This window comes from Telmatherina bonti (genome assembly GCF_933228915.1).
Source record: "Telmatherina bonti genome assembly, chromosome: 10".
NCBI classification, from domain to species: Eukaryota; Metazoa; Chordata; class Actinopteri; order Atheriniformes; family Telmatherinidae; genus Telmatherina; species Telmatherina bonti.
In genome coordinates, this window is record NC_136628.1 from 18,235,006 (window position 1) to 18,249,411 (window position 14,406).

The 14,406-nt window shown below is 38.6% G+C and overlaps 2 protein-coding genes across 6 annotated transcripts in view; both read right to left on the reverse strand.

Annotated features, from left to right (window-relative positions):
• Nucleotides 1–1,615: 1,615 nt before the first annotated feature.
• Nucleotides 1,616–5,039, reverse strand: LOC306761725 (CAAX prenyl protease 2-like; the record flags this gene model as incomplete). Its single annotated transcript, XM_079247995.1, has 8 exons — nt 1,616–1,836; nt 1,926–1,988; nt 2,140–2,211; nt 2,418–2,585; nt 2,703–2,781; nt 3,321–3,404; nt 4,680–4,782; nt 4,903–5,039. 8 exons carry the CDS (start codon nt 5,037–5,039, stop codon nt 1,616–1,618), a joined length of 927 nt encoding a protein of 308 aa, XP_079104121.1.
• Nucleotides 5,040–5,877: 838 nt separating this feature from the next.
• Nucleotides 5,878–14,406, reverse strand: part of LOC306761390 (EH domain-binding protein 1-like protein 1) — a 31,856-nt gene continuing 23,327 nt past the window's right edge. For 3 of the 5 annotated variants that reach the window (XM_079247515.1, XM_079247517.1, XM_079247516.1), the window contains 13 exons: nt 13,641–14,381; nt 12,619–12,841; nt 12,372–12,520; nt 12,177–12,225; nt 10,746–11,070; nt 9,737–9,807; nt 9,576–9,603; nt 9,390–9,442; nt 8,971–9,082; nt 8,296–8,395; nt 8,140–8,213; nt 6,924–7,038; nt 5,878–6,777 (listed from right to left, as the gene is read on the reverse strand). In XM_079247515.1, coding sequence (XP_079103641.1) covers nt 6,690–6,777; nt 6,924–7,038; nt 8,140–8,213; nt 8,296–8,395; nt 8,971–9,082; nt 9,390–9,442; nt 9,576–9,603; nt 9,737–9,807; nt 10,746–11,070; nt 12,177–12,225; nt 12,372–12,520; nt 12,619–12,841; nt 13,641–14,381 — 2,128 coding nt within the window. In that variant the 3' untranslated portion in view covers nt 5,878–6,689. The remainder of the gene's footprint in view (nt 6,778–6,923; nt 7,039–8,139; nt 8,214–8,295; nt 8,396–8,970; nt 9,083–9,389; nt 9,443–9,575; nt 9,604–9,736; nt 9,808–10,745; nt 11,071–12,176; nt 12,226–12,371; nt 12,521–12,618; nt 12,842–13,640; nt 14,382–14,406) is intronic. The other 2 variants (XM_079247519.1, XM_079247518.1) reach the window with 1 other exon arrangement.

Genomic DNA, 14,406 nt, shown 5'->3' on the forward strand with positions numbered 1-14,406 from the left:
TGTATTTTATTTAATATTACTTGTTTTATTTTGCACTTAATTTATTGCCTGTTTGTGTATAAATTTGTTAATGGCAGAACAGGTGGTTTTGTATGACTCAGTTGCTTTAAAAGCACTGTGCTGCTTTCACCGTGTTTTACATTAAAAATGATGTTTGGTTGTTTTTGGGATTTGATTGTTTCCTCCATTTCATATTTTTAGACCAAAGTTAAACTTTTAGTTTAATTTGGCCACAAAACTGGTCTCTATTTGTGAGGCAGAGTGGTGGTCTTCTGTAAACTTGAGACGTGTGGTTTTATTTTGTTTTTTCTGAGCAGCAGTTTCCTTAATGGTGTTCATTCATCAACTCCCACTTCTTTCTTCAGCGATTGTGTTAAAAAGGGGGCATGTGAACACAGAGTTCAGTGAAAAGACATCTGCAGTTGTTTTGCAGTTGCTTCTTTAGTAAAACCTTTGCCTGACTGATAAAAACTCTAATCTTTAGGAATGCACGTCTCCAGCTATATGTACCTGTAATGCTTCTTCGCATCTGGGAAAATGGATGATCAAGGAAATTTCCATACCAAATACTTTCCGGCTATATCTTAAATCACTTTCGATGATGAAAAAAAGCACATGTTTAAGACTGTAACTTGTATGATGATTAGACTCCTCATTACTGCAGGTGATTTAACATTTGCTGTTGTGTCCTTTTACTTGCCAAAGATATCTGCCAGATGATGTTTTGCAGAATTCTGTTCTGAGCAAGTATCGAAGCCAGACACAAAATAATCCAAAGTTATGGAAAAATTCAGCAAAATTAAGAGACAGGAAATACACACTACACGTAAAATGATTTTATTTGACCTATTTTAGGTTGCAACGTTTTTATAACTTCTAAGCCTAACCCATAAATCTTAATCCTTCAACACAACCTTTCTCCTCACTGTCGTTTGCATGTACCCTAAATGACCTCCTTTCTTATTCCTCAGCTCTGTTACTCCACATATTCAATTTCCCTTGGGAGACACTAACCTTTCCCTTATCCTCCCCCTCCACCTTTACATTTTGATTCTCCCTTATTTTTACTTCTTTCTCCCTTTCTCTGTCTCTTGGCTTTACTTGTGTTGCTTCTGGCTAAGCCAATTTTTTCTCACTTTTTTTTTTTCACTCTTTCCATATAAATCTGACAGTCATAGCGTTGTTTGTCTTGAAAACATGATTTTTACATCGCAGTGTCACTCTGCCTTGGTTCCTTTTAGTGTATTTGTTGGCAGTAGTCTCTGCGTTTCTGTCCATTTGTCTCTTCTTTGCTTCCTCAACTCCTCCACTGCATTCCCTTCTCACTCATTCACTTACCTATTCATCTGTTTTCCTCAGTTAAACACACACACACACACCTCTCATTCTCTCTGGCAGTCACAAAAAAAAAAGTTGTACTGCTGTTGGGTTTCAATACAGTAGGAAATATTTTCAACCATGCAGGAAATGTCTGAAGGGCTAGACTTTTTGTCCTTTCATGCTTACCCACACACTCATACTTCAAGAAATAGAAAACTATTGCAAAAACCAAATCCAGAATAGAAAAAAAAAAAACACATTTTCAAGCAGTTAAGTGTGTTTAATTACATTTGATTTAACATACAGATGCTAGAGGGGGAGCCAGGCTGCAGACTGGAATGGCTCCATAGAAGAAGGGGTCTGTCAGTGGGAATAGCAGTACCAGGAACAGCAGGAAACCCATCAGATAAGAGAAGAGCAGGCCTGAATGCTGAGGGTGCTGCAGGGCAGAACTGATGTCAGGCAGGCCCTGACTGTTGCAGAAAGAATGGCACAAAACTGGACCTACAATATGACCTTCATAGGCACAGATCATAAATGTTAGAAGGTGTGAACTCTAAGTTTGTGGGTCAACAGGTTAATGTGCTTCTCGCTCCATTTCTCACCAGTTCTCAGGAATATGAAGGCGGTAAAGGCACCAAACACAGTTGTGTAGAGGAACTGCATCCCTGTAAAAGTACAGCACAGTGAAACTGCTGTGGTTCATCTAAACTTTATCTGAAAAAGCAGAAAAACTAAAATCCTTTACAGCTTGTTTAACAAGGTTTTACTTAAGTAATGTGTATGGTTTATCTGAGAAATGTGTTTTGGCAAACTGACCTGACACCAAGAGGATGATACCCAGACTGTCCTTGGCAAGGCGCCTCTGTTCTATAATATGGTGGAAATGAGCTAAAATAACAGTAACAAATATGATATCCTACTTATTAACATTAACAAAATGAACATAGACAAATTATGAAGCATGTCAGTTTCTGTATTTCACTGTATTTCAGCACTAAAAAAGTCATTTTGACCCTCTTATTTAAAGTACTGTATTTAAATAAAGTAAAATGTGAATATGAGTTGTTTGTAGTATGTAAATCTTATTTTCATACCAACACCAAAGAACAGTGGTGCTGTGAAGACAGCAGCTGTTGGTCCTGTGCAAGGGACCAGCATAGGCAGCATGGCCCCTCTGAACACCAGCTCCTCCGTCACTGGTGCCACCACCTGGTTCCTGAGCCACACTGCATCTTGCACACACATCCTCCAAGACTGAACATCTGGCAAAGTGAAGTAAGGGCTTCGTGATGACCTTCAGTGCGGTGGTAGCACATATGCAAAAGTCTCCAAACCAAACTCATCTAGCACAATGTTTGAACGTTATTAGACAAACACACCCAGGGCAGACTGCAGCTCCCTGGTGAAGCCATCAGGGTTGTCCATAGCAGAGTGGACCAGGGGCCCGAGATAAAAAACCTGATGGGGAGAACAAATTCAGATGTTTATGACATGCAGAGGAAATAAATAACAAAAGATTAAAGATGATGATCTGGAGGCGCGCTTTTCAGTGTGTGATTTAAGCATGCCCGTGGGATGTAACTACAAACTGCAGAAACTTTGTGGATGTAGTAGTCACAGAATATTTCTGTAGGAAGGGAAATAAAACCTCTGAAATGTCTAAATGGTCTCAGTGCAATGAAAAGAAGACTTTCCATGAGATAAACAGGATCTTTAGAGTAACATTTCAACAGTTATACAAAAACTATTTTGGTAGTTATTTATTTGGAAATTATTTTCATGCCAAGTTTAATGAAAATATGTATAAAAAAAACATATTTTCTAATATCTTAAGATTTCAGTTCTGTTTCCAATTTCATTTCACTGTGAGGTTTATGTAACATTCAGGTAATTCTTTGAGGGAGTTTAAGACATATTCAGGTAATTTGGAAACACAAAAGGGGGATTTTTTAATTATTTAAAGGCATTTTTACAGAGCTGCCACTTCCCTGCCTTACCATAGTCAGTAGTAACGGCAGTAGAGCTGCAGGAACAAAACCTTCCAGACGAGCTCCCATCAGCTCCCACACAGATGCATCAACCTGGAGGACCAGGATGCACTTAAATAAACATACAGCCAAAAAAGTTAGTTCAAGGAGTAACCTCATGAGCTTTATGTGAATATGGTGGCTTCTGTGAACTGTTCCAGAAAAAAAACACCAAATCCATTTCAGCGTGACCTCCACATGGAGGTAATGTTGAAAATTTAATAGAGGTCTCTGCCACAAGGTTGGATGATAATGCAGATACTGCATCTATGATATTTCACATTTAATGTCCCTGCTGTAATGTTCCTGTGATGCCGCTGCTGAATAATTTCTCTGATGCTGCCTGCAGTGCTAAATCAAATAAAATCCTATTTCACAGTCCATCAGTGAAATCTACATAAGGTTTTATCTTGTTTTCTGAATGTTTTCTGGAGTTTTAGGATTTTATTAGAAGTTCTTTTGAAATTTACTTCATTATGAAAAGGTTTTTTCTAATGTTGAGGCTGCATTTCTTATTATATTAGTAAACTTAAAGATATCAGAATCAGAGTCTCATTTTACTTAACTACAGAGCAATTAAATGAAATGTTGTAAAAACTGTACTTTGCAAGGTTCAACAGACAAAGCCTGCTGAAGATCATTATGAAACATTTAAATATACATCTTTTACTTAATAATTTATTGATATGAAATAGCAAAGAAGCCAATAAGCAAAAAGACATTGCAACTTAGGGTTTCTGTTTTAACTTATATTACAGAAAACTAAAAGCAGGTATGGAGCTCCCACTTTTCTTAAATCAGACTGATGCAAGATTGAACTAAGACATGTTTCCACTGTAACACTAAGTAATAACTGCTGACAAAAGCATTATGCATAATCTGGGGTTTGCCAGTGATGATGCAGAATTAGGGAGCATGCAGTGACTTGTTGCAGATTTATAGTCAAATCAGTGTTTTTCTTTTTCTTCTTCCGTCTATTGTTCCATGCTTTGCCAAACTGCTCTGTGAAACAGTTTTGTCCCTGAAAAATTCTTAAAGGGCAAAAAAGATTTTTTGATGCATTGATGCATTGGTTCTGTCCACCATAGCTTGCATTTACCAAGAAATAATGACAAATTAGTCTCACAGAAACACTTGTTTATCACTTTTTTTTTTTTTTTTTTACAATAGGTAGATTAAATGTCTGACTAAAGTCTTATAGTTTGTTAGATCAAGGCCATATTGCAACATAGTGACAATAACCACAATTATTATTAGGAGGAAACACAAAAAAGGGTTTTAATCAAATCTCCAAATCCCCCAAAATGAAGTAAATTAATGTGTACTCACGATAACATTATCCCAGTGCATCCATATCTTTACAAATGCAGATGACACTGCACAGACCAGCAGTACACTGGCACAACGACACTTTATCACACTTGGATGGTCCCTTCAGATATGCACACACACACACACACACACACACACACACACACACACACACACACAAAGCTTCACCTTCGATGCCAGATGAACAGCGATACAGAATGATTTGTGGTGACTTGAATACCTCGGTAAGCTGCTCCTCCACACATACAGACTGCCAACGTAGAGACATGCCAGCAGGAGGCAACTCAGTCCACTCACCCAACACCTTGTGTGGGTGTGCTCCCCCTGCCTTGATGGGTCATGCTGTGGCTGCAGCATGACGGCGTGGAGGATCTGCAGCTCGCAGGACTTTCAAAGGTTCTCCAGTGATGGAGAACAGTGGCACTGGTTCGACATGCTTTATATTAGCTTGGTCTGCTCTGTCAGTTCAGATTAGTAGATCCCAGTGAGGTGGAGATCTGTGCTGGAGAGTCAAGCTGATTAACTTTAATACTCACACCCCATGCACACGCACACACATATACAGATAGATAGATAGATAGATAGATAGATAGATAGATAGATAGATCAGTCATCATTTGCTCAGCCAGATTCACTCCTCCTTGTCAGATATCAGGTTTAAATGATTAGCCTTCCCTGTCTATCCTTATATGGGGTCAGCTTTCTCCAAAATGTAAATGATGACAAATGTGATTTAAAAAAATAAGTGTCATGGTGTTGTCTCTTTATATGGGTTCCTGTTTTATTTTGAAGTTTTGTTTTCTTGTTCCCTTGTGTATTGTCTCCAGCTTTGCTTCCTGATTTTGATTTTCTTACTCAGGTTCACCTGTTCCTTATTGTTCCCTCTGTGTACTAAGCCATGACAAGAAGTTAGGTTTCCCTTCTGAAATATGGGCCACATATTCTATATGTGTGATTATGTAATTAATCTGAATTGATCTTTTGTTTTAATCAACAATCAATAAACTTCACTCTGGACAACAATATAACCAATATGAATTTTACGGATTATCATTCAGTGATAAACATAAAAACTTTTAAGTGTAAATTAAGATCAGACTTAAACAGACAAATTATCAGTGTAGGAACATCATATTGGTTTGCATACAGTGCACCTTATTTACACAAACATACTTTACTTCTCACAACTGACAAATATAAGCAACAAATTTTTATTAACCATAACTCTTCACCATTGTTCACCAACACAGTCTCCTAAAGACAGACAGCCACATGTGGAAGCCCACAAATGGGTACCACTTTATCAGAACACCTCAAAAAGCATGCATACAGTAGTCAAACTTTCAGAAAGGATGTAAAACAAAAGATTTAAGATGAAATCCACTTTTGAGTTTGAAAGGATGTAAAACAAAAGATTTAAGATGAAATCCACTTTTGAGTTTGAGTCCAGCTCGATTTATCACATACCTTTTGAATTTCTGAAATGTTTCGAAATCGATTTCTTTTTGGGAGGGAAACTGACTGACAAAATCAACAACACTCAAACAGAACTAGTTTGTATATGTGCAATAGCAACGTGAGCTACTCCTCATGAAGTAAGACAAGCATTTGGCCTCAGTTCTAAAAATCTCTCATCATGATAAGGAAGACTCATTCCCCTGAAAAAAGGGGACTGGCCAGTGTTTAAACAATGAATAGAAATAAACACACAAAAAAAACCCATGTGCAATACATGTATAACATCATAACACGTCATTTAAATAAATAAAAATAGGCAAAAAGAATCAAAATAATACCATTATTTTAAGGCACACGGAAAACAAAGAAACTTAGATGTGCTACTGTCAAAGAACACACACTTTGCAGCTCGGAGACCTGGGAATATCAAGGCACTTTGATAAACCGGAAAACCGGTTGTCCTGAGACACCCTTTCTTTTTTGCCTACAGAAAACACTTTTTTATGACCTTGAGGACTCCTTAACAAATGCTATTTGCGGTCGTCCATGTCACTGTAACACACATTTGTCTTTGTTGCTGTGTTTTCTTCTCCTCATTTCCAGGCCTCGCTCCAGGCGCTCATCCTCCTCCATTGCGCTGCAAACACAAGCAAAAACCAGACTGAAGGAATTCTTCAAAAACGAGCGGTAAAAACAAGACAGCATTGGAATTTAGGAGATACATGTTTAAATGTGTTTTCTCTCTGCACACAGCATATTTTGCCCATTTTGGGAGAAACTGACCTCCTCTCCTTGGCATCAATATCTCTGATGATTTCGTCCCGTTGGTTGACTAATGACACCAGCTCTTGGAGGAGCAGCTGCTCCCTCTTCTGTTGAGTGGACGACTTCTGCCAGTCTGCAAAACAACCAACAGTCTTTTGCTTTTCTTCATTATTTGATCAGTTTTGACTCCTGATGTGGATTAGTCTAGAATTGCATTAAATACATTTAATTTCCTTTGGTATAAATATAAAAGGGTTATTCTCTTCAACAGAAGTAGCTGTCTCTGAAACTCCTCATTTGTACTACATTCCAGTTTTTTTTGTCACTATGTTGCTATTTAAGACATTTGCATACTTCCTGCCGAGCGACTAGTTTGGGCCAAATTGCAACAGAAACATGCACGGTTGCTTGGCAGACTGCCATTATTTTCTCACTTGAATAAGTTCTGCCATCCCCAAAAGGCCTCAAGTCACAAACAAATCAGTGTAAATGTTCTGTAAATGATGGCAAAATTAGGCACAAACTTTAACTACTTAAAGATCTGAAAACACTATGGAATAAAACTTAATGGTAATGGTCCCAGACCAGCTGGAAAATCCTTACAGTATGCAGTTAATGTTGTATAATCTTACCATAAGCTTTGCTTGTATGTTCCCATGTCAAAGCTTGGTTAACATAACTGTTATTTTGAGGGATAAGCGGACTTGTAGAAACTTTAAGACTGAATCTAAACAAATAAACAGGACTTATATGTGAGACTTTAACTTTATGTTCAGCATAGGCCTTTCATACAGAAAATTGATGTCAAGAACCAGCAGCTACATAAGGGCCCCTTTGCTTTGTGTCCACATGTTGTTAACATTTAGAAAAAAAAAAAAAAGCAGTCAAACACACAGGAGAAAGTAGTACAAGTAGTACAAAAGAAGACATAACTCTCCTTAACAGATGAGGGCTGTTATCTTTTACTGTTTTCAACAAGTGGAACTGAAAAAATATATTAAAAGCAGTGTTTCTTTATAGTTATACCATGGCTGTTGAGGATATGGCTGGTGGAGAATTTTTGGTTGTTGAAGAAAATAGGAGGAGGCAGAGCTGAATAAAAGACTCCACGTCATGGGAAAACATGGATTTCAACTATGCCAAAAGTCAAACTGACAGACCTGATGCTAATTCAGCAAGCTAGACGGGTCTGAAAAAGGTTGCAGCTATCATCAAATATCTGTTGCATACTGACCCTCTATAGCCATCATGACTCGTAGTTCTCTGGTCAGAAGCTCAAATCTTCTCTCCAAATCCTGCTCCTCTTGTCTGTAGACAAATCAAGAAGAAAGGAAGTTAAAAAAAAACTAAAGGTATGTGTGTATTATGTGAGTATTTCCAGTAAACTTACAGTAGTTCCAAGTGGTCCTGTCTGCGTATCAGAGCATTTTTCTTGTTTACCAAAGTGAACCACTCCTGTATCAGCCTTTCCTCTTCATCACGGTCACTTCCTGGACACATGGATAAATAAACCACAGATTATGCACAAATGTCAACCTCCGTTTCAGTGTGTAAACCACTGAAACCCTGAACAACCCTTAAGTCTGCTAGTTTTCCTGCTACCTACAGTTTTTGGATTGCGCTGAATTGAATCATTAGCTAATTTTGACTTAATGTGATGAAATTTCATAAATTTGGCTTTAAATTGCCATCAATTCAGTTCAATTCAATTCAGCTTTATTTGTATAGCGGCACTTCACAACAATGTTGTCACAGGCGACTTTACATATACATCATTTCAAGCCAATTCATTCATAGCCTATAATAAAAAACCATCAGAACTTCTTTTAATTTTATTTTTAAGAGAACATTATTCATTACTTAGTGTGTGGAAATTCCTTCACGCACTGTATAGGATTAAAAATGTCATGACACTGTCATTTAATCACAAAAACTTTCCCAAATTCATTCATTTCATTTTCAAGTTGAAGGTAAAACCACAAAAGCAAAGCTATACATGTACAACTGCTTGCTTTAATCAGTACAACCATTTTCGCTCATCCTTGCATGCATGTGGTCCGCTCACCAGTTTCCATGAGGCTTCGAAGTCGTCTTTCCACGACAGCGGCTCTGCTGTCGATGTGCTTCTGCTCTGTTTCCAACACTGCCAGCTCACTTAACACGTACTGGCTGGTGTCCTGCAGACACTGACCACAAGCCGCATCACACACGCATATCGATGCAACCACACACAGTTCCACATGACAAACACAGTGGTCACAAAGAGAAGAGAGGAAGGAGAGTAGAGCAAAGAGAAGGGAAAGGGATGCAAGAAAAAGATGGTCAAAGGATTAAAGAGCGGCCAATAAGCTTGAAAAAAAAAACACAAGCTGTGAAATCTTTGTGATCTAATTGTGATTCTTTGCCTTCTGCAGGTATTTGTGATGTTTTGAGGGTCAAAGAAATGTAGAAATGAAGCGTAGAAATGAAGAACACAAAGCTGACCATTGTTTCTTCTTGTTGTTTAGGAGGCTGGCTCTCAGCTGCACTCTGCAACTCTGCAAACAGAAAAAAAACACACAAGACGGATTAAAGCATAACAAGAAAGACAAGAAATAATAGAAAAATAATAGAAAGCCTAGAAATATTCACATTTGCATTGTCAGAAACGCTAAGTTTTCTGTTACCTACCAGTGTTATTTGTGTTCTTATCTCCATCCTGGAGAATGAGAAACAAGCTTTAAGTAACTAATGGAAAACTGACACTAGTTAATTAATCATTAATCAATTCTGCATTGTGACATTACATATTTTTAATAGTTTATCAATACTGAAACCAGAAAAAGAATCACCTGAGGTGGTCCAGATTTAGCTGCTTTAGTAATCGACCTCGGGGGTGGCACAGGGGTTACCGACTCATCAGCTAAAAAAGAGATCACACTTAAAGCCTCTGGGAAAGCTTTGTTCAATACTTGGGACAACATACGTCACACTACTCTGAAATCTTTAGAAATGAAAATCAATACATTGAAAGAAATATATTTCATTGGAACACAGAAATACATCACACACATGTCCTTTTAATCTAAATGAATATTATCCATTTCATGCCAGTAATGCTCATACAATGACACAGGACAGCCAAAAACTGAAAACGTAGTCAAATTGACATAATCCTTCAGATTTTTGACAGAACAGAAAAACTCATGATACAGTCCGACCCTAAAGATTCGTCAAGAAAGTTTCAAATTTGATCAATAAGTTTAATAGTTCTCATACTGAGAAACACTGTCATTTCTATTTAAAGTATAATATTCAATTAATTTCCATTACTCGTTGATAAATGTCTTGTTTATAGCTCCATAAAATCTAAAACTTTAAATGTGAATTATTTCAAATAATTTCTCTGAACTGAAGATAAGATGTGTGTCATCTTTAAAACTATTATAAACCTACATGAATCAAATTTATTATTTGTCTTTTTTTCATAACTTTTCTATCTGTTTCTGCACTTATTGTTTCCATGATACCTCATGTATGAGGCAGGGCTGAGTAGAGTTGCACTGACTTAGAGAGCACATCCTCCAACAAATCCAATGCTATATTTAGCAATTATCAAAAAGTGGTCTGCACTAAAATTTGTTGTGTGTTGTTGTTCAGATTCTATCCTTCTCAAAAGTCTCTTGAGGCTCTTGAGGCTCATGAAGCTCCATGTACCTATAAGGTTAATTAAATTGACCATAATCAGGACTGGACAGATGGGATCACGGTAAGAAAAATTATTTGAATGGAATAAAAGTTTTGTAAAAACTACTGAAATGCAGAAGAGATTAAATAAGTAGAGGGAAATAAGCTTTTTACCTTTAACCGCCCGTTTGCTTCTCGGTGGTGGGACAACCAGCGTGCTGCTGCCTCCTTCCTCCAGACTCACACCTTCGTTCAGTCTGGCCATGCAGAAAGCAGCAGCGTCGACGTTGGTGGGAGCGGGACCGGAGGGGGCGAGGCCATAACTGGACCTGATGCTGTTGTGCTCTATCTGCAGCACGCTCAGCTCCTGGTTGGTAAAGTGCGAGCGGATCTGGCTGAGGTAAGTCATGACGATGAGCCTATCAGGGACGGACAGAAGAACCATGTCGGACGGTTCCAACAGGCGGGAGATCCCTAGCGCCTCAAAGCCGTCAAATGCCTGATGCCAGAAAGATGAGAAAATTTTATTAACAACCTCTCAAAAATATGTGAAAGTCATGAATAAATCATGTCAGAGACAATGAAAGAAAAGCTCTTGGATTTGTCTGGCTCAGAAGACCACATTATTCTGACACTTCAGTATGTTTCTGCTGCTTTAAATGATTTAAATAAAATCTGTCACAGAATCTGTGGTCCGGATAGATTGATAAAGATATATAAACCTAACTGTGGTGTTCCTCAGGTTCTCCTGAGTTTTAGGTTCTCCTGGAGACCCAAACCCAATCCCTTTATGTCTGCAATTTATATATCAAGCTGTGGATGGTAAAACAACTCTCATATCTCAATCAGGACTAAACTGAGACCTTAAAGGTAGAGTATGTAAGATTTTCAATATTTTCAAAATAAATTAACTAAAAAAATAACTACAATCAAAATTACATAGTTTTTTAAACATGTAGGTTCCAGTCTGTCCATATTTGATGCATTATAAAATTACAAGTTTAATTAATGACAAAGACTCTTCTTGAATGTTTTCTGACCAGTAAAAAAAAGTACTTTTTTCCACCAGTAGGGGGAGTATAAGCCCATTTATTGCAGAGCGGCTCTGAGCTCACAAGCGATTCCTGCCCTCATTAGAACTGGCAAGGAGGAGGGGTGAGGGGGGAGTTTTGCTCATTACTGCCAACCTTGTTTGTGGAGGTAGCAGTTTTGTGGTTTTGCTTACGACCTGGTGTTTGCCACCTGGTGGTGGAAAGAATCGCCTTGAAATCTTACATACTCTGCCTTTAATAACTGGTCTTAAAGCTCAGACAAAGGAATAAATTCAAACTGCAAGTCCTAAAATGAAGCTCAAGATTTATGAGTTTTCTTTCTGTGGAAGTGGAAGCTTTTGTTTCAGACAGACTGGATTACTGTGATGTTCTTCTTTCTGGTCTTCCTAAGAAACAATCACAGTTACTCTTAAAATCAACCATGCAGTGCTCAGAAAAGCATTTGCTATAACCACATTACACAAAAAAGTGTATTTTTTGCATTTCTGTACTTTTGGCACAGTCCTGATGGCACGGTGCGCTAAACATTTATGGTCATGTGCCTCATTCTCACCTTCTTGTTATTGAGTTTGATGTCATGAGAGTCCAACTGGTCAAAATCTCTAATGGGGCAGAAACAAGAAAAGCATACGGGACATATTTATGAAGGATTCACTGAATAACAACATAAAAAATGTTAGAATAGATCAAATGTGATGCACTTAAAATACAGTAACCAGTAACAAAGATGCAGAGATAGTTGACGTACATCTTATCAGGATGGAAATGGTGCAGGATGGCACAGAAAGCCAGGCCGTTTCTCCAGGATGTGCTGAAGTTTGTGACCTTAACCCCCTGGTACTTGCTAGTGATGCTTTGACACCACTGGAGCAGAGACTGACTGGAGTTCACCAGGCCCTGGGGGGAGGAGGATGATGAGGGAGGAGAAGGGGGGGCTCAGTTTGGGTTGTGCAAACATCGGGGTTCATTTGAGTGTCAATGTTTTATAAATTTACCTCAGCTGTGTCATCTTTCCCATCAGCCTCCTCTCTGACTACTGGCACAGGATCAGGGGTCTTAGAGTCAGGGATTTCTTCCTCTGGTAACGTAGGAAGCCGAGAAGTTTTCATTTCACAGTGATGGCCGGAAGCAACGCTGTCTGTGACGGTGGTGTCTTTTGCCTGAGATAATTGTTTCTTCTTTCCACCATCAGGGAAGTCGGTAGGCTGTTGTTGTACTCTAGAATAAGATAAAAAACAAAGACAGATGATTCACAAAGAGAATGGAGAGTGTAGATGAAGCCAGCGGGAGCATCCTGCTAGTAGCAGATTTGAGAAAGTGCTGACAATCATGCAATGATGAGCAGAATGGGCAAGCTGGTGTTAGAGAGCATATAAATGATAACAAATCTGCGAAACCTCCAAAGCTTCTAAACCACACAGCACCCCATATCAACTTCCATAGCAACATACTCACATCGACAACATCCTTTTAGGAAGCAAACTGAAATCAAGCCTCAAGCAGCAGAGAATAACTTAATATGACTGTTTATATTAAAAAGTATTTGAACGCTGTTTTTTGAGCCAAGTCATGGACTTGTAGACTAAACAAACAGTTCATGGGGTTATATTGTCACTGTCTCGTCTTTTCTTTAATATTTCTGGGATTTTACAAGTCAAACCAGAAGTCAAATGTTTTTCTTTAACTTTCAAGACATGAAAAATCTCTAATCGTCAATTTAGCTGCTATAAAACTAAAAAGCAGAATGCTTGAAAATCAAGCAGGGAACCAAAGCTATCTTGGTTTTGCATTTAGGTTTTGAATCTCTTTAGATAACCTCTGAGTTCAACATATCTGGCAATGTTACTCCATGTCACCCCAGTAAAGATCACCTACCCAGCAGGTAAACAACCAAGATGGGAAGCTGAGAAGCAAAAATCTAGCTCAAATATTTAATATTGAGTTTATGACTTTACAGATCAGACGGCCAAACATCCTTTTGGGGAGCAGCACAGATGTACAACATCTGTTTACTTACACTTCCATCTCTCCACGAAGCTCCTCTAACTCACTTAGTGATATTTCCTCCAGGGAACAAAAAGTGGGAATAACTGAGTGTTGACTGTGGTCAGTCAAGTCAGCGGGCTTGTCTGATTGGTATTTGGGCTCCTTGGCATCACAGTCAATATCACCAGGTGCAGGAATGAGTCGTTTCATACCACGAGGGCCCGAGACAGGGGATGCATCGCCTGACATCTGGTGAATTTTAGCTAGTAAGAAAATTTCTTCTTCTTGGAGCTGCTGATCTTTAGAGAGACTGTTGTGAGCGTAAGGTTTTGTGTTGTTTTCAGAGCTCATTTCGAGACTCTCAGGTGAACATGTGGCTGTTTCTAAGTCATTTTGTTTCTTTCTGATGTTTGCACCAGTTTTTGTCTTCATATCTTTAGTGCCACAGTTCACGTTTGCAGTGTTTGTGCTTGGCGGTAGGGGCCAAGCGACCACAGAAGACAGAAGGAATTCCCCTTCCTCCAAACTCTGATGAGTCTTTATGAGAATCTCATCGCTCTCTCCTTTAGCTAGTTGTTTGTGATGTGTTGGACTGAGTCCTTCTTCTTTCTGATAAACCAAAGGAGGCTTAGGATGTGGACTGTTAGTTTGACAGGTTTCAGGAGGTTCAGGTTTATTTGTATGACTTGTGTCAGAACTCTGATAAACAGATTGTTCACTGCAAGGGGGTGAAGAGGGCGTCTGGGCTACAGCAGGAGTTGGGTGGCCTGGGCTGAAGACAGAAAAGGAAAATTCAG